Source organism: Pleurodeles waltl, chromosome 4_2 (genome assembly GCF_031143425.1).
Source record: "Pleurodeles waltl isolate 20211129_DDA chromosome 4_2, aPleWal1.hap1.20221129, whole genome shotgun sequence".
Taxonomy (NCBI): Eukaryota; Metazoa; Chordata; class Amphibia; order Caudata; family Salamandridae; genus Pleurodeles; species Pleurodeles waltl.
In genome coordinates this window covers 605,362,356-605,390,167 of record NC_090443.1, presented here as the reverse complement: position 1 = coordinate 605,390,167, position 27,812 = coordinate 605,362,356, and the positions used below count along the sequence as shown (strand labels likewise).

The 27,812-nt window shown below is 42.9% G+C and overlaps 1 protein-coding gene across 3 annotated transcripts in view; it reads right to left on the bottom strand.

Annotated features, from left to right (window-relative positions):
• Positions 1 to 27,812, bottom strand: part of AGL (amylo-alpha-1, 6-glucosidase, 4-alpha-glucanotransferase) — a 419,432-nt gene that overhangs the window by 185,451 nt on the left and 206,169 nt on the right. For all 3 annotated transcript variants that reach the window (XM_069232148.1, XM_069232150.1, XM_069232149.1), the window contains exons 23-24: positions 19,991 to 20,124; positions 14,680 to 14,855 (exon numbers count right to left, since the gene is read on the bottom strand). In XM_069232148.1, the coding sequence (XP_069088249.1) occupies positions 14,680 to 14,855; positions 19,991 to 20,124 (310 nt within the window). The remainder of the gene's footprint in view (positions 1 to 14,679; positions 14,856 to 19,990; positions 20,125 to 27,812) is intronic.

The window sequence follows — 27,812 nt, the reverse complement described above, 5'->3', positions numbered from 1 at the left end:
AAGGATGAACCCACGCTTCTGTGGTTTGGGACATGTTGAAAGCATATATTAAGGGAATCTCACAATCAATATTCATGCAATTTTCTAACAGTGAAGGAGAGATCAGTCAGTGGTTAACTGAATTGTTTAGTTCAACTCCATATGACACAGATCGTAGCTCACTGTACTGATGTTCAAGCTGCATATCTATAAATTGTGCGTCTAGGTGGCCACATTTCTGCCTTTTCTCAATAAAAAAGCCTTTCAGAAACAGGCCCTTACTTGTGAAATTGGTGAGAAATCAGGGAAATTGCTGGCTTGTCTGAGCCTGGTCAATTTGACGAAATCTGTTATTAAACAAATTAAGGATGCAGCAGGGAGTGTCTACACTTGTCACTCAAAGATGCTATCCACCTTCACGACTTTCTACTCTACTCCGGTCAATACCAGAAGAAGTCTGGGTGTAGCCTTACAAATATTCATAACCATCTGATCCCTTTAAACTTGCCTAAACTAGTGACAATTGATTAAGATATGTTGGACGTTGAATTCTCAGCAAAGTAGCTTGGAAGGGTCACTGCTAGCCTACCATTAGGCAAAGCACCGGGGCCAGACCATATTCTATTTGAAATTTATAAGATCTTGCGATTCACAATTACTCCGCTGTTCCTAGAAGTACTAACAGAAATTCGGTCTGTTGGTGGTTTTTCCATCCTCTTGGAATGAGACCATTATCTCAATATTTCTTAAAAAATATAAATACCCTACAGATCGCAAGCTCATATTGGCCAATATCATTTCTAAATGCTGATTCTAAAGTATTTAACAAGCTTTTGGCTAATGGAGGTAATGAGATTAGTTCTCAGCTTGTATCACCAGTACAGCATGACTTCATTCTGGGGAAGGACACAACCTCACACAAAAATGTAATTACCACACTACTAGATCAGGCCGAGACTCTTTAAGAACCTGTCAATATTATTTTACTCTATGCAGAGAAAGAATTCAATGGTGTGTCTTGGAAGTTGCCCTGGGAGTTACTCAGGCAGTTTGATATAAGACCCAAATTCATTAATCTGGTCAAAGCTCTATATCAAGCTTCTAGAGCTCAGAGTAGTATACAGTAGTAGCTAACTCTGTTTATTTACATCTTTTGAGGTACTCGTCAAGGGTGCCCACTCTCCCCTGCTTTGTTTGCTCCGTATATATTAAGGTCTTACAGAGAAGCATCACCAGCACAGTAACCCATACTTATTTCTTGCTTCACCCCAAATAGCAATAGACTTTGGTCAAGTGTTGGGATATAAAATAAACACCCATAAAACATAATTTATTTTAGTGGATGGAGCTGTGATCCCCCAAGTGACAACTGAAGCTAGATATTTGGTATTATTTTGGCTCCTACTGTCAAGTTATGCTATGAATATAATTAAACTGCACAATTACGACAGATTAGGTTACTACTGGCTAAGTGGATGCATCTGCCCATATCTCTAATTGGACGAATGATCTAATCAAAATGAATATTCTACCCAAAATTTTGTATCTCTTCCGGACATTACCCTTGAATAGCGCCTATAGATATTTCAAGCTGCTGGATTCCTCACTAACAAAACTCATATGTAAGGGGAAGAAACAGCAGAGATCTCTTAAAAATAGAAAACTCCCAATACCTAAAGGCTGTTGGGCACTTACAGATTGGGGTCTCTATTACTGGGCTAGCGTGGCTAATTGAATCCGGATGCTATATGACGCATCCAGATAACTGGCTTCATGCCATCTCAATCATGAAGGATCCTAGCATCATTAAGAAAAAATTAAAAAGTGAAAGAGTTAGACTAAAGACCTTGAAAAGATTTGGGCAATGTGAAGAGGTTTTTGGGAATCCTGCTATTTCACTGTTGTTGGATAACTCTGATCTACCTGAATGATTTAGTTTCCCTTACCTTTGGTATTTGATGGAAGCTGGGAGTTAAGTGGCTAGGCGATCTGACAGATGATTTTAGGGTCAAGCCATTTTCAGACACAGGGAGAATTTGCTATTCCCTGTAATGACTTCTTTAAATACCTTCGGATAGGACCTCTTTACTCAGCGACATTATCAGTATTATGACCCAGCTGGCCCAGCCTCAATTCATACAACTGATTTTTGTTAACCATCTATCTACTCTCTTGAATACGTATAGCTGCTTAATTTAGTACTAGTTTCTGCAGGGTCATCACTCATCCTAGACTGAGAGGTCAGACTTACCGTACTCTGTTGGATTTTTATATTAGCCCCTCTAAACTATGTAAGTGGTACAACAGATCTTATAGCTGCCCACAATGTTTGGTGGAAGTGGCTGATAATGTTCAAATGTTTACCACATGCCCAAAACTCATACCATTCTGGTCTTCAGTTCCGTTGCAGATATTCAATATACAACCTATCGGTTGGATAATTACTCTGAAAAGGGTGCTGCTAGGCCTTGAGGCTAATGACTGGGCTTTTTACATCTTGATCATTGCTAAATTAATGATTGTGAGAAGATGGAAATCGCCTCCTTGTCGAAGTTTGAGAAATGGTGGGAGGAACTAACAGAGGCATGTGAACTGGAACGTCAGACAGCCAAGGTTAGGGGATCAACTCTGAAATTGTACTGTGCCTGGGGGAATATGCAAAACCGCTTGTTTCCTGATTAGATATTTTGTGATTTCTGTGATGATTATTTTCCTGTAATGAATTCTGGGACTGTAAACTGTATTGATTTATATAGTGAATGTATGCTACCTTGTTTTTTTTTATATGTTGATTTTTGTTTCTGATCTAATGTATTTCAACGTCTGAACTCTCAATCAAAAATTAAAATGAGAAAAAAATCCCAAACAAATTTTAATAAATTATTTGACACCAAAACAACAAAAAGGCCAATCAGTAAAACTGGAGTTATGGACTTTTAAAGTTTTTTGTGAAAACTAGTGCCAACCGCGGCACTCTAGTCGGGTGAGACTGGCCCAAAGTTGAGAGTTAAGGCGAACCACGATGTAGCATAGTTTGGCTACAAGAAAGGGATTAGGCCCCATCAGTGATTAACTTTGGACTTCGAAGAATTATTAAAGAAAGTGTTGTGTTCTGAGAAAGTAAAGTTCAGCAGGGCAAGGCTGCAAGAGCTGTCTGAAGAGGGAGCATCGCCTCTAGACGGTTGTGGTTCGAAGACACGGTGAAGACTTCTACATTCAGACTTAGTCGGCAAAATGGAAGTTGAAATCTCCAGCGTGAAGAGGCAGATTGCTTTAGCCGAAGGCAGTTCCACAAGGTCAGACACCCCTTTGATGAAGGACAGCGTAAACTGATTTGTTGCTGCGTAAACAATGCACCTCAGGGGCATAGATGAGCAGGTTGGTCCCGGTCTCCTCCGGGTCACCGGGGCAATATTTTGCTAACAATTCCCCACTTCTGGATCATGACTATATGGACACGTTTAACACCATTTCCAAGGGTCCAGGAGTGGATTCGCACCATTTGGAGGGTCAGGGCTCACTTAGGCTAGATACAGGTGAGGGTTCAAGATGGAGGAAGCCTTTTGTGTCCCTGTGGCTCTGAACAGGAGGCCAGCAAATTAGCCCTTGTGAGTCACTCTGGAGGACCTGGGACAGATGAAGATCCAGTCCTTGTCCCTAGGCAGAAGGCAGCAGAGCAACAGGAAAAACAGGGCAGCTGTCCTTCAGAATAGCAGTCCAGCAGAGGGCAGATCTTCCAGCACCACAGCAGACCTCCTTACTGGCTTAATATCCACAGGTCCAGAAGTATCCTGAAGCGTTTGTGTTTGAGGTCCTACTTTTAGAGCCTGGGGTCCTGGAAGGTGGGAAAAGCTTCTAGAGAATGGTATTGAAGTGATTAGAATTTCCTGCCTTCCCTACCCTGGCTCCAGTAACAATATGGGGTAGGCACCTTCTTTTAAGGTAGAGCACAAGCTATTCAGTTGTAAGTGGGGCTGTTCTCAGCTCTGTTCCCCACTCCCACAGTGCCAGCACATGGCTTATTCAGGCACACCTAATCCCTCTGGGAGGAATTTACAAAGTCTGTCAGATACATCAAGTTATGTGTCCCATGCCAGAATACAGGCACAGAATAACTAAGGGCAGAAAAAAAAAAACTTTATAGAAAGTGGCATTTTTAGGTTGAGCATTCAAGACCTCTTGTATATACTTCTATACTTCTTTGTGGGGTCTCTGCTTTTTCTCAGATTTGTTTCAGTGTCCTTGAAAAATCCTTGCTTGTTAGTTGTTAGGAAATGCCTTCATTGGCATGGCTACCCCCTAGCCTTTTGCTGATGCCAGTTATGATTGAAAGTGTGCTGGGACCCTGCAAACCAGGCCCCAGCACCAGTGTTCTTTCCCTAAACTGTACCGTTGTTCCCTTGCACTGTCAAAAGGCCTCTGACACCCTGAAGCAAGCTATGTGTACGGCACCAGTTTTGAAAGCTCCAGATTATTCAAAGCAGTTCATTGTGCAGACTGATGCCTCTGAGCATGGGATAGGAGCAGTCCTGTCCCCAAAAAATGATGATGGCCTTGACCAGCCTGTTGCTTTTATTAGCAGGAGGTTACTCCCCAGGGAGCAGCGTTGGAGTGCCACTGAGAGGGAGGCCTTTGCTGTGGTTTGGTCCCTGAAGAAGTTGAGACCATACCTTGTTGGTACTCACTTCACAGTTCAAACTGACCACAGACCTCTCAGATGGCTGACGCAAATGAAAGGAGAAAACCCCAAACTGTTGAGGTGGTCCATATCCCTACAGGGAATGGACTTTGTAGTGGAACACAAACCTGGGACTGCCCATGCCAATGCTGATGGCCTTTCCAGGTTCTTCCACTTAGAACAGGAAGACTCTCTTGGGAAAGGTTAGTCTCATCCTCTTACATTTTTTTTTTTGGGGGGAAGGGGGGTAATTTGTGCAAGGAAATGCCTTCCTTGGCATGGTTACCCCCTAACCTTTTGCCTTTTGTTGATGCCAGTTATGATTGAAAGTATGCTGGCACCCTGCTAACCAGGCCCCAGCTCCAGTGTTCTTTCCCTAAATTGTACCTTTGTTCCCTCAATTGGCACAGCCCTGGCACACAGATAAGTCCCTTGTAAATGGTACTCCTGGTACTAAGGGCCCTGTGGCCAGGGAAGGTCTCTAAGGGCTGCAGCATGTATTATGCCACCCTGGGGACCCCTCACTCAGCACATGCACACTGCCTCACAGCTTGGGGGGGGGGGTAATTTGTGTAAGGAAATGCCTTCCTTGGCATGGTTACCCCCTAACCTTTTGCCTTTTGTTGATGCCAGTTATGATTGAAAGTATGCTGGCACCCTGCTAACCAGGCCCCAGCTCCAGTGTTCTTTCCCTAAACTGTACCTTTGTTCCCACAATTGGCACAGCCCTGGCACACAGATAAGTCCCTTGTAAATGGTACTCCTGGTACTAAGGGCCCTGTGGCCAGGGAAGGTCTCTAAGGGCTGCAGCATGTATTATGCCACCCTGGGGACCCCTCACTCAGCACATGCACACTGCCTCACAGCTTGTGTGTGCTGGTGGGGAGAAAAAGACTAAGTCGACATGGCACTCCCCTCAGAGTGCCATGCCCACAACTCACTGCCTGTGGCATCGGTAAGTCACCCCTCTAGCAGGCCTTACAGCCCTAAGGCAGGGTGCACTATACCACAGGTGAGTGCATAGTTGCATGAGCACTATGCTCCTACAGAGTCTAAGCCAAACCTTAGACATTGTAAGTGCAGGGTAGCCATAAAGAGTATATGGTCTGGGAGTCTGTCAATTACAAACTCCACAGTTCCATAATGGCTACACTGAAATCTTGGAAGTTTGGTATCAAACATCTCAGCACAATAAATGCACACTGATGCCAGTGTGGGATTTATTGTAAAGTACACCCAGAGGGCATCTTAGAAAAGCCCCCTGAATACCATTCCGACTCCTAGTGCTAGGCTGACCAGTTTCTGCCAGCCTGCCAGACGAGTTTCTGGCCACATGGGGTGAGTGCCTTTGTCACTCTGTGGTCAGAAACAAAGCCTGAACTGGGTGGAGGTGCTTCTCACTTCCCCCTGCAGGAACTGTAACACCTGGCGGTGAGCCTCAAAGGCTCCTGCCTGTTGTTACAGAACCTCAGGACATCCCAGCTAGTGGAGATGCCCGCCCCTCCAGACACAGCCCCCCCTTTTGGCGGCAAGTCTGGAGGAGATAATGAGAAAAACAAGGAAGAGTCACCTACCAGTCAGGACAGGCCCTAAGGTGTCCTGAGCTGAGGTGACCCCTGCCTTCAGAAATCCTCCATCTTAGTTTTGGAGGATTCCCCCAATAGGAATAGGGATGTGCCCCCCTCCCCTCAGGGAGGAGGCACCAAGAGGGTGTAGCCACCCTCAAGGACAGTAGCCATTGGCTACAGCCCCCCTGACCTAAACACACCCTACATTCAGTATTTAGGGGCAACCCTGAACCCAGGAAATCAGGTTTCTGCAAACTGAAGAAAGAAGAAGGACTGCTGACCTGAAAGTCCCGCAGGTACGACGGAGACACCAACTGACTTGGCCCCAGCCCTAACAGCCTGTCTCCAGACTCAAAGAACCTGCACAGCAACGCATCCGGCGGGACCAGCGACCTCTGATGACTGCCCTGCACCTAAAGGACCAAGAAACTCCCGAGAACAGTGGCACTGTTCAGAAACTGCAACAACTTTGCAACTTTGAAACAACTTTTAAAGAGACTCTCACTTCCCGCCAGAAGCGTGAATCTTCACACTCTGTACCTGACGCCCTCAGCTCCAGTCCAGGACAACAAACACCGCAGAGAGGACTCCCTGGCTACTCCAACGACGTGGACACCCTGAGTCGACCCCCCCTGAACCCCTACAGCGACACCTGCAGAGAGGATCCAGAGGCTCCCCATGACTGTGACTGCCTGGTAACAAAGGAACCCGGTGCCTGGACCAACCACTGCACCATCAGGCCCCAGGACCGAGAGGAACCATCTACCAGTGCAGGAGTGACCAGCAGGCGGCCCTCATCCTAGCCCAGTCGGTGGCTGGCCCGAGAAGCCCCCGTGCCCTTCCTCCATCGCTTAAGTGACCCCCTGGTCCCTCTATTGCTCTCTATAGCAAACCCAATGCCTACTTTGGCTACAGCACCCGGCCACCCCTGTGCCGCTGAGGGTGTGTTTTGTGGGCTTGTGTGTGTGTCCCAGTGCTCTACAAAACCCCCCTGGTCTGCTCCCGGAGGACGCAGGTTCTTACCTGTAAGCAGACTAAGACCGGAGCACTCCTGTTCTTCATAGGCACCTATGTGTTTTGGGCCCTCCTTTGACCTCTGCACCTGACCGGCCCTGTGTTGCTGGTGCTGTGGCTTTGGTGTTGCCTTGAACCCGTAACGGTGAGCTGCCTATGACTAGGAGACTGACTATGTAAGTGCTTTACTTACCTGAGAAACCTAACCAATTTACCTTCCCCAGGAACTGTTGATTTTTGCAGTGTCCACTTTTAAAATAGCTTATTGCCATTTTAACCAAAACTGTGTGTACTGCTGTTTTAAATAAAAGTTCTATACTTACCTGTGTGAAGTACCTTGCATTTTATGTACTTACCTCAAATCTTGACTCTTGTGGTTCTAAAATAAATTAAGAACATTTGAGTGTGTTTTCCTCATTTATTGCCTGTGTGTGTACAACAAATGCTTAACACTACCCTCTGATAAGCCTACTACCACAAAATAGAGCATTAGTATTATCTAATCTTTCCACTATCAAACTCTAAGGGGAAACCTTGGACTCTGTGCACACTATCTCTCACTGAAATAGTATATACAGAGTCAACTTCCTGCACTAGTGGTCAATCCTTGCTTTTTGACCCATCTTTTCCACAGTTGTACACTCCCCTGTAGCATGGCCCTAGTACTTGCACCCTTCCACTTGTGCCTATGTAGCATGTGCTTAGGGATTACTTTTTTCTTAGGCTAAAAGCATTTGACCAAAGCGCTGGATGTTTCAGTGGTTCCAGTCGGTTTCTGTTAGCAGGGCTCTAGCCTATTACTTATTTTCATCTGTGGGCATGTGTGACTTGGTTCATTCAATTCCTTACTCTCCCTCGCACATTTTCTGTTCTTGCATTGCAAATGTTTGTTCTTTTTGCCTGTCTCTGCGAGCTCACAACGGCGCTTTGAACCGGCTTCTTATGTCAACCATTTTACTTTTTATTTTCAGGTTGTGTGGCAAACAAAGGCTAATAGCTCTAACTCGGGCTAACGCAAGACTCACTGCAGTTCAAATGCTTTTTTTTTTCTTCCAAGGAGGTAGGTAGCATGTGTGCTCTTGGAGTGGGCATGCTCGCTTTCATGTTTCACCGTCGCACTAGAGTGTTGAAATGTGAGCTCCCAGCTCTGCAGATCATTCTTCCCTGGCTGCACCCTGCTCCCTCCTTCACACAGCAGCTGGTCCATCCTACATCATTGAAACTAAATGAACAACGGCATTCCGCTGCTCTTCAGACAACCCTTGTTTTCATTTCCTGAATCCTATTGCTTCAGAAGTCAAGCTCTGCAATAAAAGAGGTGCCTCCTTAATTCCCCAGAAAGGCCCAAAACTACAAATTTTTCTTACCTAGGGCATTCTTCTGCACAGATTATGTGCCTTTGCTTTGTACATTGACTCGCATGTAATGTTGCATGGAGCACCTGATAACCCAACAATGGCCTTTGCTAAATCCCAGAATGTTTTAGGAGGTTAAAACCTGCCCTTTCCTCCTAAATCCAAGTTAACAAATCTCACACGGAGCGCTCTACATTTTGGTACCGATTCCAAAACTTCTAGGAAAGGTAGAGTGCAGACGCCTCTGGTCAGAGACTGCGTGTCCCCATTCATAGTTCGAAGTCCCTTCTCCGTCCACTGTCAGGCTGACACATCCATGCCTTCACTCCCAGGAGTTGGTAAATCACTGACACGAATGCCAGCCTCACTGCTTGTCCTAATCTTGTGGACGGAATGCAGTTTCTCTTTTGTTGTTTAAAACAAGGCATAAATACTTGCGTTGTGTTTGTCCGTGCCCATTGTTACACTTTACGTTTCCATGGTACAGGAAGGTAGCCTCTTTCTAGCATTGTTACCCCCACTTGTGGCCTATTTGTGAGTATATGTCAGTGTGTTTTTACTGTCTCACTGGGATCCTGCTAGCCAGGACCCCAGTGCTCATAGTGAAAACCCTATTTGTCAGTGTGTTCTATATGCCTCAGTGGGACCCTGCTAGCCAGGGCCCCAGTGCTCATAGTCTGTGGTCTGAATGTGTTTCCTGTGTGGTGCCTAACTGTGTCACTGAGGCTCTGCTAATCAGAACCTCAGTGCTATGCTCTCCCTGCCTTTAAAATTGTCACTGCAGGCTAGTGACCATTATTACCAATTCTAATTGGCACACTGGAACACCCTTATAATTCCCTAGTATATGGTACCTAGGTACTTAGGTTATTGGGGTTCCATGAGATCCCTATGGGCTGCAGCATTTCTTTTGCCACCCATAGGGAGCTCAGACAATTCTTACACAGGACTGCCACTGCAGCCTGAGTGAAATAACGTCCACGTTATTTCACAGCTATTTTACACTGCATTTAAGTAACTTATAAATCACCTATATGTCTAACCCTCACTTAGTGAAGGTTAGGTGCAAAGTTAATTAGTGTGAGGGCACACTGAACAAAGGAAAGGGAAGTGACCACTCCCCTGTCCATCACCACCCCAGGGGTGGGGCCCAGAGCTCTGGCATCTTGATTGCAGAAGTGTGAGGGCACAATGGAGGCCTCTGAGTGGCCACTTCCAGCAGGTGTCGTCAGAGACCCCTCCTGATAGGTGCTTACCTGACTAGGTGGCCAATCCTCCTCTGAGGGCTACTTAGGGTCTCTCCTGTGGGCTTCTCTTCAGATAACGACTTGCAAGAATTAATCAGAGTTCCTCTGCATCTCCATCTTCCACTTCTGCCAAGGATCGACCGCTGTCTGCTCTAGGACGCCTGCAAAACTGCAACAAAGTAGCAAGAAGACTACCAGAGACATTGTAGCGCCTAATCCTGCCGGCTTTCTCAACTGTTTCCTCATGGTGCATGCTCTGGGGGCTGTCTGCCTTCACCCTGCACTGGAAGCCAAGAAGAAATCTCCTGTGGGTCGACAGAATCTTCACCCAGCTAACGCAGGCACCAAACTTCTGCTTCACTGGTCCACTGGGTCCCCTCTCATCGTGACGAGCGTGGTCCCTGGAACACAGGAGCTGGATCCAAGTGACCCAGACAGTCCAGTGGTCCATCTGTCCAAATCTGGTGAAGGTAAGTCTGTGCCTCCCCACGCCAGACAGTAATCCTGTGTACTGCGTGAACTGCAGCTGCTAGGGCTTCTGTGCACTTTTGCTAGGAATCCTTCATGCACAGCATAGCCCAGCACTCCGACCTGCATTGCTCAACTCACGGAGTTGACCACCGGCTTTGTGGGACCCTACTTTGTAGTGTTGAGACGACCGCTGTGCTCAGTTTTCTTGAACCCGTGTTCAAGTACTTCTGTGGGTGCTGTCTTCCTCCTCCAAGGGGCGACCTCCTGGTCCTTCCTGGGCCCGGGCAGCACCCATTTGCTTCAACTGCGACCTTTGCAGATAGCAAGGCTTGTTTGCAATCTTTCTGCGTGGAAACAACTATGCATCCTCCAGCACGCAGTGGGACATCTTCTGTGCAAAGGAGAAGTTCCTTGCATCTTCTCTTGTTGCAGAATCTTCAGCTTCTTCCACGCGGAGGCAGCCATTTTGCACCTTCATCCGGGGTTTAGTGGGCTCCTGCCGACCCCCGGACACTTTTATGACTTTTGGACTTGGTCCCCTTCCTTTACAGGTCCTCAGGTCCAGAAATCCGTCTTCAGTGCTTTGCAGTCTGTTGTGGTCTTTCCAGAATCTCCTATTACAACTTTAGTGTGTTTCTGGGGTAGTAGGGTAACTTTACTCCTACTTTTCAGGCTCTTGGGGTGGGGTATCTTGGACACCCTTAGTGTTCTCTTACACTCCCAGCGACCCTCTACACACTACACTAGACCTGGGGTCCCTAAGTGGTTCGCATTCCACTTTCTTAGTATATGGTTTGTGTTGCCCCTAGGCCTATTGCATCCTATTGTATTCTACAGTGCTTGCACTACTTTTCTAACTGTTTACTTACCTGATTTTGGTTTGTGTGTATATTTTGTATTTTTTACTTACCTCCTAAGGGAGTATATCCTCTGAGATATGTTTGGCACGTTGTCACTAAAATAAAGTACCTTTATTTTCAGTAACTCTGAGTATTGTTATTCTTATGATATAGTGCTATAAGTGGTATAGTAGGAGCTTTGCATGTCTCCTAGTTCAGCCTAAGCTGCTCTGCTATAGCTACCTCTATCAGCCTAAGCTGTTAGAACACTACTAATCTACTAATAAGGGATAACTGGACCAGGCACAAGGTGTAAGTACCATCAGGTACCCACTATAAGCCAGGCCAGCCTCCTACACATGGCCGGCTCGCCCTCACACTGTCTTGTTTACTTTGTGGGTTGCCAAACAAACAAACCTCACATACAATCTGTTCAGTCTTTTTGTTTCTGGATATTCTAAGTATATTTCAGTTTACTACATATCTAAGAAAGCATTGGTGCACATCTGTGCACTATTACTTAACAGCGATAGGGAGGAGTAAATGGTCAAACAGGACACGTTGGCATTTACTGCTCTGGCCACAGATAAATAATCCTAAGCATACCACCAGTGAAATTTCATCCCCTGCCTCCTGTTGTCTGTAGAGCTGGTGCCAGACACACAAAATACCTTACGTAGATGGCCCATCTTGGGACAACTGACAAGCCCATTACCAGGAACAACAATAAATGTGATTGTTGGTGAGAAGTGAGCAGAAATGAGTTTAGAGTTAACAGTAAATGTTGTAGCACCCAGAATAATGTGGTGCACGGCAAAATACTTATAAGGTCCTGAAGGCAAGACCTATTGGCTATGCCAATGCTTGTTAAAATTGTGTTTTAAAAAACTGACTTTACCATTAAATAGGACTTTTCACCAAAGACATCAAACATAATATAACTACCAGTTTCTATTGGGAAACCACAGCATAATAAATACAATACGGAATCCCCAGTGTTATTGTATGGGAGGGGTAGGCCTCACAGTAGTGAAAAAATGAATATAGGTGTTTTTCACTTCCAGGACATGTAAAACTTAGAAGTACAAGTCTAAGCTTTTAACTACACAGTACCGTGCCCTATGGGCTACCTAAGGCCTACCTTAGGAATAAATTATACACAATAAAAGGGGAGTTTAAGGCTTTTCAAGGAGGGTTTAATTCTAAACTGAGATGGAAAACTGAAACTGTATTCAGGCTGCAATGGCAGACCTGAGATGTTTTAAGGTGCTACTTAAGTGGGTGGCACACTTATGCTGCAGGCCTAGTGGTAGCATGTAATATACAGGCCCTGGGTTTATGGTATACCACTCTACAAGAGACGAACAAGTAAATTAAATATGTCAATTTTTTATAAGCCAATGTAACCATGTTTTAGGGGAGTGAGCACAAGTACTTCAGCACTTGTTAGCAGTGGTAAAATGCGTAGAGTCCTAGGGCCAACAAAAATAAGTGCAGCTAAATTGGAATAGACTAGGCAAAAAGTATGGCGTAAGACCACCCCAAGGGCTCACACGTTTAAAAGGATCTGAGGAAAGGGCTACATGTGGTTGGTGCCTCGTCCCACTGCTAGGAAAATCAGCCACTGGAAAGGCGAGAGCTGGGACTTTTGTGGTCCAGAGAAATGTACCAGAGTATTAGGGCTTAGCCTGTGAGGATAAGCTGGATGACCCAGAGAACAAATGTAATTGCCTACTAACCACTGAAAATGGTAGATCCTCCTCCCACCTGAAAATGACGATGTGAAGGGGAAGTCTGACAGGTTTTGAGGCCAAAGAAGGCATAGACTGGTAGAGACTGTATAAGGTACTGGTGATGTTGTCCCATAGATGATGTATAGCTCTATTGGTTTTGAAGCGTTCCAGGGAGGAAGTGACATTCTCTCCAAAAAGTCATCAGTAGGTATGTCCATGAGTATGGCTTGGTCGTCTCCGGAGAAACCAGTGGCACACAACCGCAAGCATTCCGATGCAGCATGACAGCTATGCCCATGGATCTAATGAGTGTCGATAGACAATATGCCATTGACCAGGTCCATAAAACACCATTTCATGTGGACTGCCAAACTGATCACTGAAAGTTTTGTAAATTCCTACAAGGCATGAAGGTATTGGCAGAGAAGGGAGGCGACATTAGCAGTTCAGAGGGCCAGGCTGCCAGAAGCAAAGACCTTTCAGCCCATAGATTCACATTTCTTCATTTCTATCAGAAGATGTTGTAAGGAAGGCACTAAGGTTCTGCTTGTGAGAGACACTAGACCAAACACACATCCCTGTGATGGGTAAGAGGACACAAATTTGGGGAGGACCCAGAGCAGACCTACAAATCTGTATGTGAACTGCTGGTGTGAGAAGGGTTTCGCCCAAGCAGCCATAACAGAGTCCAATAGAACTTCATTAAATGAAAGCAAGGAACAGTGTTGCAATTTCTCGTCAAAATGTTAGACTTTGCCTGCAGATGATTAGGTGACTTCCAAGGTTTCAGCATTTGTGTACAACAGCTGAATAACAGTTGTATAATCAGTGTCAGAGGGACATGGTTTGTCCTCTTCTGGTGAAGTGTGCAGACTGCTTGCATTTTTTAAATAATTCTAGGTATAGGCCAGCATCTGGATTACAATGGGGAAGGAAGTTTTCAGCAGCTGAATCATTATCCTTTGTATGGCCATAGTTTTTATCAGAGCCTGCAAGAGCATCAGAGTTGGAGCTAAACATCTCTAGACGGACAAATCACTTAGCTATCAAGAAAAGTACTGTGGGTGAAGGAGACCACTTAGGTATCTCCCTGTGAGCCTTAACAGAAATAACCTAGCTTTCCACTCCCTGGTGGCCTTCAGAGACATGGAAATCCAGGAATTACGGCTGTTTCATCGTGGTCAGATCCGTGGCACCACATGAAGTTTTCTTGTGGACCCCACAGCTTTTGGAGCAGATATGTGACCTAAACGCTTTCTGAATGCTGCATAATTTTATTGGTGAGACACTTAGAAGGATCTTGAATTGACACCAGCCTGACAGTCATGTCTGGAAGCAGTGTTGTGGCTACTGCACTTTAAAATCAAGTGATGGCATTGGAGTGATATACTGCTTGGAAAAAGCTTTTCTGGACCAGGCTAATGCCTGGTGGCAAGGAATCTATAGGAAGATGTAGCCATCTGAAAGGATATTGGCACCATATTCCCTTAACACACACCACAAAGCAAAACAGGGCCAATGTTCCAGTTTGCATCATGTCACTAGCCCCAACTGTGACTGCAGACAAATAACAAAATTAGTGCCAGCATTCTAAATATTGTGATTGGCTAAGCCAATCTCAACATTCCATATAAGTATCTAATTGTCAATATAAGGTACAAGACAACCATGAAAAGACAAAAAAACAAAGACAGCCAGGGAAGAGAGGAACCATGCACCCAGAAGTGTACAACATTAAGGAAATGATTAACTGAATAGCTCAGTTTCTTAAAAGAACAATAGCATGTCCACTTACCAGCAGCTAATGAAACGCAGTACTGTTCCTTCTCTTTTGTGACCTCATTGATCCTTTGTGGGACATTCTGTAGAGAAGGAGACAGCGGTGGTAACGAAGGAAATCGCCCTACTCCACATAACTGCACCGAACCCATAGCCAGATGCTTTACAAATGTTGAGCCGTTCTGAACAAAGCTGAATTCAATGGAATAAAAATGAAACATTTATTTTGGTGAACATGAAACTAATGTTTCCATTCACTCAATCAAATTACTATATGTATGACTTTATTCCAAAAGCCAGGAATTGTACCAGACAGTATGAAATGCTCCTTGGTCACATTTATGCAGCATGCATCGGCAAAGCCAATAGATCAGATCTTGTCAAGCTCGTTCAATTGCTACATTCCATTTTTTTTTTTTTTTTATTGCAGACATATGCCACAACAATAAATAGATATAAACATGCTACCACCTCAATGTGGTCGCCATAAAATGCACTAAAAACTCAGAAGAGGTATAAAGAAACATTTTTAGTTTTAAAGCAAGTCCCAGGAAAATATGATTAATAGTGGCGGAAGGGAAAGGTATTATCATTTGCTTTGACTCATCAGCAACCCATACACTTAGGGAATCAGCTGTGAGCTTGCTTTAAGTAGCATGCTCCACTTTGCCAGACTATCTTAGTACAAGCCCACAGAGCTGTCATGGCTTAGACTTCTATGATGCAGCCCTGCTTCCTCTGCGTATGAGAGTGGGAAGTATGCCAAATTCAAGGGCGATGGAAGCATGATTGAACCTGCATGCAACAACCTTGAAGATGCAGTTTAGCAGCAGAAAAATGCATGGTTATGGATTAGCACTTGAAAATGTAAATGTAAGCTACTAGGAAGGAGTCATCCGGTAAGTGATTCCATCTGACAACCCAGCACCAGGCTCTGCAGTAGGAGGGAAGCGTGTTTTGTATGATAAATATTTCAGGGGACAGTCTTAAAGTCACCTGTCCTAATTTATTGTGAAAAACGGAAAAAACAATAACTGCTACATTGCATGTTTAAGGTTATTTTGTCATCCATCACCAACTGAACCCCAGTTTTTAATACATGTTTCAATATGCTTGAGTTAATGCTCATAACTGACATTCATTAATTTTACCCCATTAAATTATTATGCAAAAATGGTGTATCTGAACTAATGATGTTTTTATAAACACAAGTAGCTAGACAGTAATAAGGGATCATTTTGAGAACACTGAAATAATTGAAAACAATTCGGAGGTGAACAGAAAATCTGTGAGGCATCACTTTTTTGGCAAATGCTTATTTGATGATAGATCATAAAAAATATTGGGAGACAAGAATGACAGTTTGGATATTTACAGAAAAGAAAGGAAAACATTCTGATTGAGCTAAAACATCTTAATGTTTATTACCACTGTGGGAAAAGTGTTTAATCACAGTTGGAAAATGTGTTTATTCTACTAGCTAAGTGTACTTTTTAAGACTGCAATGATCAGAGACCACCTTGTGATGTGCTTAAAATGTGCAATAGTATCTAGTTTGAGATAGGAACCTAGTTAGACTTTTCATCCTTGGCATGGTCTCCCTTAACTTTTTGCCTCTGTTTCCCAGGTTGTTGATGTGTTCCGTTTTTGCTGTTTTTGTTACTCTGGGCACTTTACCAGTGCTAAAGTGCAAGTGCTCCTATACAAAATGTGTATGTAATTGGCTTATCCATGATTGGCACATTTGATCTACTAGTAAGTCCCTAGCAAAGTGCACTAGATGTGCCCAGGGCCTGTAAATCAAATGCTACTAGTGGGCCTGCAGCACTGGTTGTGCCACTCACATAAGTCGCTCTGTAATCATGTCTCAGACCTGCCACTGCAGTGTCTGTGTGTGCAGTTTTTAACTGTAAATTCGACTTGGCAAGTGGACCCACTTGCCAGGCCTAAGCCTTCCCTTTTCTTACACTTGCATGGGATAGAGCTATTAATCTTTTTTAGGTCTTTAAGGGCAGATGTGCATGCATGATTGAACCAACGTGGGTTTCTATCTTTATTAATACTTGGGCGCTATAATTTATCAGCCATATAACTTGTTAGGGCAGAAAATGCCTCAACGATTTTGTGTGCGGGAGTATGTTCCCCACAGCAATCATGATCTCTTCCTTCTTATTCCTCATCTCATTTCTATAAAAACTATGTTTATCAATCTTTCCCCACTTGGTTGTCAAGCTTTCTGCCCATTAAATCTCAGCACTGGCTGCTGTACCTCCCCGCCGGGGCCCTTATTCTGGCCTAACCTAATTTCTAAAGTTAGAGGGTTATGATCACTCATACAGGTTGGAATCACCCTAAACTTCCCTACGAAGGAGGTAAGATCTTTATAATAAACTAAAAAAATCGATTATCGATTGGACATTTCCCCCTGAAAACATGGGAACCCCCCTTAACTTCCGGAGTTGGAAAAGTCAACAGATTGGCGGCCATCATACGATAAAGCGCATTCCCATAAGGGGAGTGCTGCACAGGGCAGTCATATTCGTCAGAAAATCTGCAACATTCTAATAATTCCGGATCACACAGATGGGCATTAAAGTCACCGGCACAAATAATCATTATGTCCTTCTTACTTCTATTCAACGCACTATGCACCCTAGTCTCCAAAATATCAATCACGCTAGTGTCTGACAAATCAAAGATGTTATTATAATAGTTAATCAACAATAAATCGTGTGGGCCAGTTAGTTTAAGAAGGAGTACCAGATAGTGTGGTGTTATATCAATGACACATGCAACTACTCCTCTTGCAGATATAGATATATATGTAGCCAAACCTCCCTTGGCCCTTCCCGAGGGAGATTTAGTTGTAGGGGCAAAACAGGTGGCAAAGCCATTAATATAAGGGGAATCTATAAGCCAGGTTTCCTGACAACAGATATATGAATATTGGCCCACAAACGTTAACCAATCTGGGTTATCCACTTTATTCTTTAATCCTGCCACATTCCATGAGATAATCCCAGAGGTTACAACGGGAGAGGTATTAATTAATCTAAGGGAGTGTGGATTTATTACAGAAAACGTATCTACCTCTAGAGCTCCGCCAGAAGCATTTCCTGTGATTGGTGGTCGGTCCAATTGCTCCAAGGAGTTCAAAGGCTCGAAGCTATTAAATAAAGGGAGTGAACAACCAAGGGGCCATGGCTGATAAGGGGAACAGGGTTTCTGATTGCCAGATTTACTAAAACAAAACTGCTGGGCCTGAGAGCAGCTACAATATGACAGTCGTTTTACTCTAATAGATCCCAGATCTAATGTTGATGTTGAGAAGCAATGGTGCAGAGTGGCAACTAATTGTGGGTTCCGAACATTTATAATAATGCAATCCCCTGGTGAAGGTTTACTAGTTGGGCCTATCCATGGTACCCTTCTCACTGTTAAAATTTCTCCAGAGAGGTCTGAACTCCAGCCCGAGTACTTTCCGACCCAATAAATGGCTTTATTTAGTAATGGAGAATGGGACCCAGGGTGCGAAGCATCCAATCTAGGTACATTTTCCAAAATTACAATATATGGAACACATGCTGGTGGAATGCATGGATGGGGGGGGCTTGGGAATTTAGAAGTACAGGTGTCGGGACCTGTATAGATTCCTTACAGGCCACATGGTCGTCCACCCTCTGTTGATAAGATAGTTTTTCTCTGTACCCTTTGGGTACAGGAATTAAAGTTCTATCAGTAGGTTGCATCCCATAATTTAATCCTCCTCTCTGGACTGGGGAGATAGTAGGAACTAGAGGGCACGTAGGCTCACAGATTTCAAACAGGGGATTATCTCCCATTGGAAATAGGGGGAGGGGGGCTGATGATTTCCCAGTGGCTTTAAGGGCAATTACCTTTCCTTCCAAGGATTCCCCTTTTTTTTTTTTTTTTATAACCAAGGAACACAGTTGCCCAATATCTTTAAAGAAATTTTCAATCTGGCTAAATTGGTCACAGGACATGATAGATGGCTTCTTATTAGCAACACGTTCACAGGCAGCCCTTTTAGACATCTTTGGCTGGGGCCTTCCTTTACCCATCTTTAACTCTAATAAGTCCTTCCCAGATGAGGTTATAATCTTTGGGCAGGGCAATATTGGGCTAGAAGAGGAATTTACAGTATTAAGAGGACCTTGTGCCTGCTCTTTTTTGGAGGCTATCGGTAATTACAGGGGGAATGGACTCAATCGATTGTTCCTGGTCTAGAACAATACATGGATTCCTGGATTTAGCCATGGAGGGCTTCACAAGGGGGACTGCCTCTTCTTTATCTCCAGGACCGGACTTCTTTAAAGTTGGACCCAGACTGGCTTCAACCCTCCCTATCTCAGTTTCAGTTGCACCCATCACAGAAATGAGATAACAAGTTATTAGTTTCCGTCCCGAGTCCTCAGGCTGGACATCTGCCACCCCATTGGAATTTTTCCGCTTTCCCATGGTGTCTCCAGTAGTTGGTGAAACCTATGCACAAAGCGGGCCACATTATTACCTAATAGCCCTCCTAATATTTGAGGCAAGAGACAGGGCCCAGCCCGGCCTCGGTCTTCCCCCGGGCACGTCTGCGCAGCGGGCAAAAAGTCAGATTATGAGCGCCTCCGGGCGCGAAGGGAAGCAACAGGGGCAGCTTCCTGCCGCAGGTGAGTCTGGTAGAGAGAGTTCCAAGTCCCCCAGCCCTGCTGTGACTGGTCCGATGGTCCCGCGTAGCAGGCAAAATGTCCGATTATGAGCGCCTCCGGGCGCCCAGGGAAACAGCAGGGGCGGCTTCCTGCCACAGGTGAGTCTCGGGGAGAGAGTTCCAAGGCCCCCCGCCCTGCCGCGACTGGTCCGATGGTCCTTGTCGCTGATGAGGTGATGAATGGTTCCTGCCTGCCAAGAGAAGACACACCTTGCAAGAGGTGTAGATAATCTTTTTCAGAAGTAGGCACCCAACTCATGCTTGTATGCACCTGGCAGAGTAAAATTAGAGGAGTCAGATCAGATATGTAGGCTGTGACAGACCTTGTTTCTAACTGGCACATTAGGCACCAGAGGCTGACCATCAAATGAAAAGCTGCAGACAGACCTGACAGTGTGGCACTGGAGGGCTCTATGTTCCAGCAAAAAACACACAAAAAAAACACTAGTATTAATTTGTACTCCGAGCCGAAGATGTAATGTACAAAAATGTGGGTAGGAACGAAGCTCATTCGACCAACTGGATTTTATTTTTGATTCCACTCTGCAGAAAAAAACTACAGTTCTACTGTTCTGTTTGTTCAGATGTATTCATAAGCTGGTGTACATACCTAGACATCTGACTCCATGAGATATCAAGAAGAGTAGTGTATGTGCCAACTAGAATGGCGTCAAAATAACAGGGTATCAGATAACGTGGAATCTCCTTTAGGTAAGCAAATATTGCCTTGAACCATTCACCGACCTGAGAAGACAATACAAAGATTCAATAAATAAACAATCACATGCTTTCTAGCAATTGAAAATCCAGTAGTAATTTTTTTTTACAGCACATGAATTTCATATAAGACATTTGAAAACAAAATTTTAGCAGTTAAAAGTACGACACAATGGCACAGCTTATCTACACACTCTAGGATGGATTAGAAAATATGAATGATTCAGTGTTTCAACTGAGTCAAAGGATATGAATAGTAAGTTACAGACAGAGTGCACCAGTGTGTTATGTTAAGTTACAGAGGCTGATCAGAAGATATCACAGGACACGTGGGTGTGGGTATCCATGAACCTCCAGATGTAAATAACCTACATAACAGGTAAACAAGTTGGGGCCTGTTCACTAACTGCACACTGTAGTAAATTTAGTAGTACTACAGTAGTACAACGTGCAGAAACTGCTGCCTCTCCTATCGTTTCTATGTGATGATCTTCAGAGGCCTCTGCACACACCGGTGTACGTATAAGCATAGTAAATGTGCGAAGAAACGGGGGAGTGAGTAGAACATAGGACTACTTAATAAAAAATGGGAGAGGATTATAAAGGAATGAATAAGAAGGGAACTAGGGAGTGGTAAGGAGAATATTAGGGAGGGACATACAAACACAAACACCACACCACAAAAAAACAAGACCATTACTATTCACAAACTGTACTTCTAAAGTTACTACAGCCAAAAAGGATGCAAATCAGTATTAGTGTACTTCAGCCCAGCCTTTCAATAAGTCCAGCACCACACATGGCCACTCGCAGGTACTGCAATACATACACCTATAGAAAATTATGGAGTCAGCAACTTAAATAGAACCCCATAGGGTTTAATGGCAAACAAAATAAAGTATTTTAAAAAATAAAAATGTATGCATACATAAATACTCAACAATACCACGCTCTACTTAATGACTACACTTGTTGATGGTATATTCTACAATTTGGAACAGAATTTTATTAAAAATAAAAAAAACATTCAATGAAGAATACAACTTTAAATCTTTGTTATAGTTAGGAATATGTATTTATCCTTTCTAAACAAAGCAAACATAAAATACACAAACATTAGAGATTCTTCAGTTTTAAATATACTTTGAAAGTTATAATTAATGCACCACCTTTAAATTAATATTACTTTTTTATTCTTTAACTAAAAACAAAAATTATTATTCTGTAATCTTATACCTTTAATTAATAATTACACACCTCGATACACAGTTAATTCAACTCGGTAGCCACACCACATTAACAGTAACTCACCATTCTACCACGCAATGAGTTCTCACAAAAGATTCTATTTGCGATGCCACACCTGTTCTTATAAATACCACAGCTTTACAGAGTACAAGTGAGATAATATAAAACTGTACAAACAGTGCATGACAAAGTGCAAGTTATAGTTAAATAATAATCAAACAAAGTAATAATTAAATATAATAATGATAGTGAGATTTTTAAATTAGATATGTATAAATGAAATTAATATGTTATTTAAATATATATTAAACATTTAATTTGATTAATGTTCTGTAACTTTTTTTTTTAGTTCTAGGGTAATAATTATTATTTTAACGTATGTTACACTTTCGTATTGCATTAAAATATTTTAACTTTTTTAAATAATTATTAAACTTTACTTTTTTTCCGTACACTTTATCTTAGGAAGTACTCTGCCACCATGGCGGAGACCTCAGCCTATATGTGAACTGTTAATACAAAAAACTTTCACACTTGTAAATCCTATTTTAACAGGCTCTACCCCGACTTTTAAGGAAGTAAGGGCATGTAAATTAGCACCTAGTTGTAAATGTCTGTAAATGTACTCAGAAATGCTGAATAGCAAAAAACTGTAAAGTTACTACCAGATGCAGCAGTAAGTTTACACAAGAGTAAATCTACTGCTATAAATTTACCTACATGATTAGACCGGTTGTATTTAGTTTTGTAAATGTGTTCATATTTTCGCACTGTTATCAGACCAATCTGCAATCTTTTATTATTTTGATTTTTTGTTAGACTAAATAGTATGACACGCCACCTAATGTGAGGAAATTGGGTTGTTGGCAGACAGGGGTGAGGGCCTTGGTCAAACAGCAACCTCAATTCTTGTTAGGGTAAATTAACCTGTGCTGAACTCTCTATAGTAGTTTGGCACAAAGCAGTCATGCTTAACTTAGAGGCAATGAGTAAAGAATTTGTGCAATACTTCTAATAGTAACAGTGTGAAAACACCATACAAAAAGTATCCCACACCAGGTTAGAAAAAACAGAGCAGAATTTAATAAATAGAACAAGACCAAAAAGACAAAATAGTAGGTGTTTTAGGTCCATGACCTATACACTGGTGTGCCTTTGAGCTTCTAGAGGCATGTATTTAAAGTGCACAGATGCATTGTCTTCCTGGCCCTGGCTCCCGACTAACTACAGGTGTACGCAACCCTTTGTGTAGAGACAGGACACAGCCTACTGAATTGTAACTGGGGCTGGGCCTAACTCCTCCCTCCAGTCCTGTCAGTAATGGTCCGTCCATTTACACCTGACTGCCTAGGACAGTGGTTCCCAAACTGTGCGCCGTGGCACCCCGGTGCGCCACCAACCTCAGCCAGGGGTGCCACGGTCACTGCAAAACTATCAATGCTGCACACATTGTTCAGCAGTGAACCTTTGCAGATCATTTCAATGAACTGCAGTTCCTATAATAGCCACCAAATGCCAGTATGAGCACAGATTTCCAGACTTCGGAACAGCAACTCTAGTTGCATCATTTTTATTGCTGAAGGACAGCTTTAGTTCTACTTATCTGCGTTTCCACTTTTGTAAGCCACCTCATCCAGACAAAAAGTGCAGTTTTTCAGAAGAATGGTACCCCTGCCCCCTACACACTCAAGCTGGCTCAGTTTTATTTTCATTGTTGCATTCTTTCAGCTTAGCTGGAATACTGCTGATATTTTACTCTCTTTTGAAGTAGTGAAACATGCTGGTGTTAACATGTTTTTCTACATTCCTGTGTTAGTAACAGTCAGTCTGGCCTTTAAACTATTATAGATTCTCAGGCTTACCCCTGCAACAAATTGATATAATTTTAATTCCAGAATGTATGCAGTAGGAATTTACACATATGCTTTTTCATTGTCTGATGGTGTACAGAAACAACAAGCTGCCAGGACTGTATTTGGCATTTTAATGCATTCTCTTTTCCTTCATTGTGAACTGATGCTGCATTAGCCATCGTTATACAACGTCTCTGCTAGAAGGCTGATGAATGAGAATTACAGTGGACACTGTAGCTCCCCCCCACCCAAAATAAATGTAATGTAATGGGGAGCCGCGTCCAACGGCCAACTGGTCAAGGGAGCTGTGGGTTGAAAAAGTTTGGGAACCACTGGCCTAGGAGAAATACACAAATCCCAACTGTCAGCCATACCCAGTCATATGACCCAGAGACAGACTATAGTCACCAAATGGCTAAGGCAAGAAAATGCCAACTTTCTAAATTACAATTTAAAATCAGACTTCACCATAAGTTAGTATTTTAAAAAGTTAATCCAGAGACACCAAACAAGAAGGGGTCACCTGCTTCTATTTGGAAATTACACTTATTAAATGTAATAATGTAACTCCAATGTTATCCTGTAGGAGAGGTAGACCCTTGGAGTAGTGAAAAACAAATGTAAGAGTTTTTTTACTACCAGGACAAGTAAAACTTTAAAGAACATGCCAACTTTTTAAAATACACTGCACCCACCCCATGGGGCTGTCCAGGGTCTACCATAGAACCAATTAATAGACACATGTATTAAAAAGGAAGGTTTGGGCCTTTCAAAATGTTTACTTTGCCAGGTTGAAATGGCAGTTTAAAATCTGCACACACAGGGTGCAAATGGCAGGCCTGAGATATGTTTAAAGGGCTACTTAAGTGTGAGGCACATTCAGTGCTGCAGACCCGCTAGTAGAATTTAATTTGCAGGCCTTGGGCCCATGTAGTGCCACAATACTAGGTATTTATAAGGAAGTTAAACATGCCAATTGGGTATAAGACAATGTTACTATGTTTTATGCAGATAACACAAGCACTTTAGCATTGGTAAAGTGCACAGAGTCCTAAAAGCCAGCAGAAATTGGTTCAGAAAAACAGAGGGTGAAGGAAAAATGTTTGGGGACTACCTTGCAGAAAAGGCAAAGTCCAACACTAATCTATGAAGTTTGTGTGTCATATTTTCTCACTACTACACAAGAAAAGATTAGTTCTCTCCCCGTACTAATTTCTACCATATAATGTGCAATAATTAATACGTTTACAATTAACTCTTACACATCAACCAGTGGCATGTACTTAAAATGGCGCACACGACTTAAGGTGCTGACAATTACAACAGCCATTGAGATCATGCAGCAGTGGCTGAAGCTATTTTGGTAAACTAATTCCAAGAAGTGATTAGGAATGCAGCCTGCAGATTTGTAAAATTTAAAACTATGTCTTAATCAGTAGACATCTTAGCACCCTAAAGTTAAACATAAAACAAGTGATCTAATATTTTAAGATAACTTTGATAAACCCTGGTCACCAGTGAGAATCGTTCACTCAACGTAGGCAAAACAAAGGTCATTTGGACTTAGGCAAAATTGGGACAACCTATCAAAAATCAGAAGTTGTCCCATTTGCCCACTTTAGAAGGTAAAACTCTAAATAACCTCTGAAATGAACAAAAAACAAGGGGAGGCAGACACACAAGGGTGAATGGTCTAAAAAGTAACAAGCCAATTAATATTACCAGCAAATAACTGTTTTCAAATTTGCTTACCTCTGCTATAACACCAGCATGTGAAATAACAATCATCTAATCCCCAGATCTCAAATTATTACATAATGGATGGCCCAAATAATTATTGGGCTGAATAGACACCATGACAGATAGCTATCCTAAAAAAACAAAATGCAAGCCCACCTGCACCCATCTGCGCCCAAATGGGACCAGGGGCTAGGAATCCTTTCCAAACCACTTTTAGTCCCATTAGCTATACAGCAATTATTTTATGTCCAATTTTTGATTTGTACCATGTAGATAAAATGGATCACTGCTGCTCGAAGTGTAAGTCTGAGTAAAATGTATCATTGCTCCTTAAGGAGCTCTTGGAGTATGGGGGTTATCAATGGTAGATCACTTCCCAAACACAAGACAGGAAGTAAATCACTATTACAAGTAGAACATTTGGACGTCTTTTTTGGAACTGAAACTTGGCTCAATGATAATTCTGGCCCCAATGTTGTGATGGCTCTTCCACCTGGCTATTTTATAAAAAGGCTTGATCGCAGAGGTAAAGGTGGCAGTGGAATTGCCATTATTTTAACAGAGGAATTTAGGTGTGTGACTTCCCCACTATAAATTCCTGCTTGTGAGAACTTTCATTTTGGTATTTCACTCTCCCCTATTTACACTTTCTCTGGAGTACTAATCTACAGACCCCCCCACACCCTAGCCTTGCATTTGTGGAGGTTATATCTCAGCTTTTAGCCAGTCTAGTTGCCAAAAAAGACATATCACAATCTTAGGTTATCTTAATATACACCTGGATGAGGCAAACGATGCAGTCGCAAAAAGATTATTAATGGATTTAGGAGTCCAATTTATTCACAAAGTCTGTTCTCCCACACACAAGAAAGGACATACGCTGACCCTATTTTTAGCAAAGATATAAAGATTTAGGTAGAACAACCTCTCCCCGTACCCTGGTCGGATCATTATTTTATCCCATTTTGTTTAGAGAAAGCCATAACCAAGCCAGCACATAACACGGCCGCACGTTCTGTCCACTCACAGTTCCAACCTCTCGTCCACAGCCTGGTTGAACACCTTACTGGCCTCAAAACCAGAGTTAAGAGAGAATATAGACAAAACCTATAGTCCGTCAGAACAGTGGATTGAGAGATCATTAGACAAGTGTATCCCTTAAAGAAGAATAGGAGCCAAGTGTAGCACCTTGATTTAATAGCCACCTTGCCTTACTGAAGAAGCAGAGCAGGAAATTGGAGAGATCATGGAGGAGTAATTACAATCCTACGATAAAGACTGTATACAAACATGCTATTAGGGTTAATGATAATGAAATTAAGAAAGCTCAAGCCTTGTCCTACAAGGAAAAGATCAGCCAGGCTTTCAACTCTCCGAAGGAGTTACTTAGGATTGTCAAATCTCTTATGGTCAGTGGACAGGGTAATATTTTACCAGCAATTTCTGTGGATCGATGTAATGAACTAGTGGCTTTCCTTCAAAAGAAAGTCATGGATATCTATGTCCACTGGCAGATAATACAGCTGCACCTATAGTCCAGGTAGATTACATTCTCCTCACCCCAGTATCAGCTGTCCTATCCCAGTTCCCAGAGGTTGGTGACAGTATTACCCATGCATTGATAAGTAAAGTCAAGTCGGGTTCTCCCCTAGACCCAGTCCATTTGAACATGCTATCCAAGGGTCTACAGGTGCTACTTCCCTCTATAATTACTTTGATGAATCAGTCATTAAGGTCAGGGACGGTGCCAAAAAAATGGAAACATGCTGTGATTAGACCCTTGATGAAGAAGGTCCACCTAGACCCTGCAACTATCGCCCATTTTCCTGCTGCCAGGGCTCGGTAAATTGCTAGAAAAACATGTCAATGGCACTCTGGCACACTTTTTAGAAGAGAACCACCTTCTACATCTCACTCAAATGGGTTTTCGTGCACAGCACAGCACAGAATCTGCACTTCTGGTAGTGACGGAGGAATTAAAAAGTTTACTGGATCAAGGAGGCATTACTTCTATTCTTCTTTTGGACCTAAGCGCAGCCTTTGATACCGTAGATCATACAGTCCTGGAAAGAAGGCTCAGAGAAGTGGGGATACAAGATGGAGCTTTGGAATGTCTGGAATCTTTTGTGAACGATAGAACCTTCCAAATAATGGAAAATGCCTGCTTTTCAGACATTTTGTCTTCCAAAAGCAGGGCTCGCCTCTGAAGACCACTTTGTTTAATATCTATATGTGTGCACTCGCTAACAACATACAAGCGTTTGAACTGTCTCTAGTCGACTACGCAGAAGATACCCAATTAGTTGTCTCTTTTACAAATGGTTCCAACTTGGAAAATCTGCTTCTAGCTCCCTATCTGGAAAAAGTGGCTAATTGAATGGCAAGCTGCTGTCTAAAACTAAATGGGGAAAAGATGGAGCTAAAATCTTTGGGAGATCATCTTTACCCTCAGCCGGCTATTAACTGGCCTAGTTGTTTGGGACCTTCTTCTATCCACAACTCTATTATAAAAAGCTTGGTAATGTGGTTAGATCAATCCATGTCGATGGATGCCCATGCAAAAAAAGCAGCGGCCTCCTGCTCTGGTATACTTCGAACGATTCAGAAGATGATTCATTTTATTCCAGGAAACTCAAAAAGAACGATGATCCAAGCCCTGGTGATCTCCTGTCTGGACTATGGGAATTTGTCGTTTTTAGGATCTCCAAAATGTGTTCTAAAAAGATTACAAGTAGTCCAAACCATGGCAGCCAGACTTCTTTTCAGAATTCCCAATAGTGAACCAAAGAAAGGAGACCTAGAGCCAACTCCAATGGTTGCCTACCGATGCAAGAATTAATGCCTTAACATAACATAACATTACATTACATATTA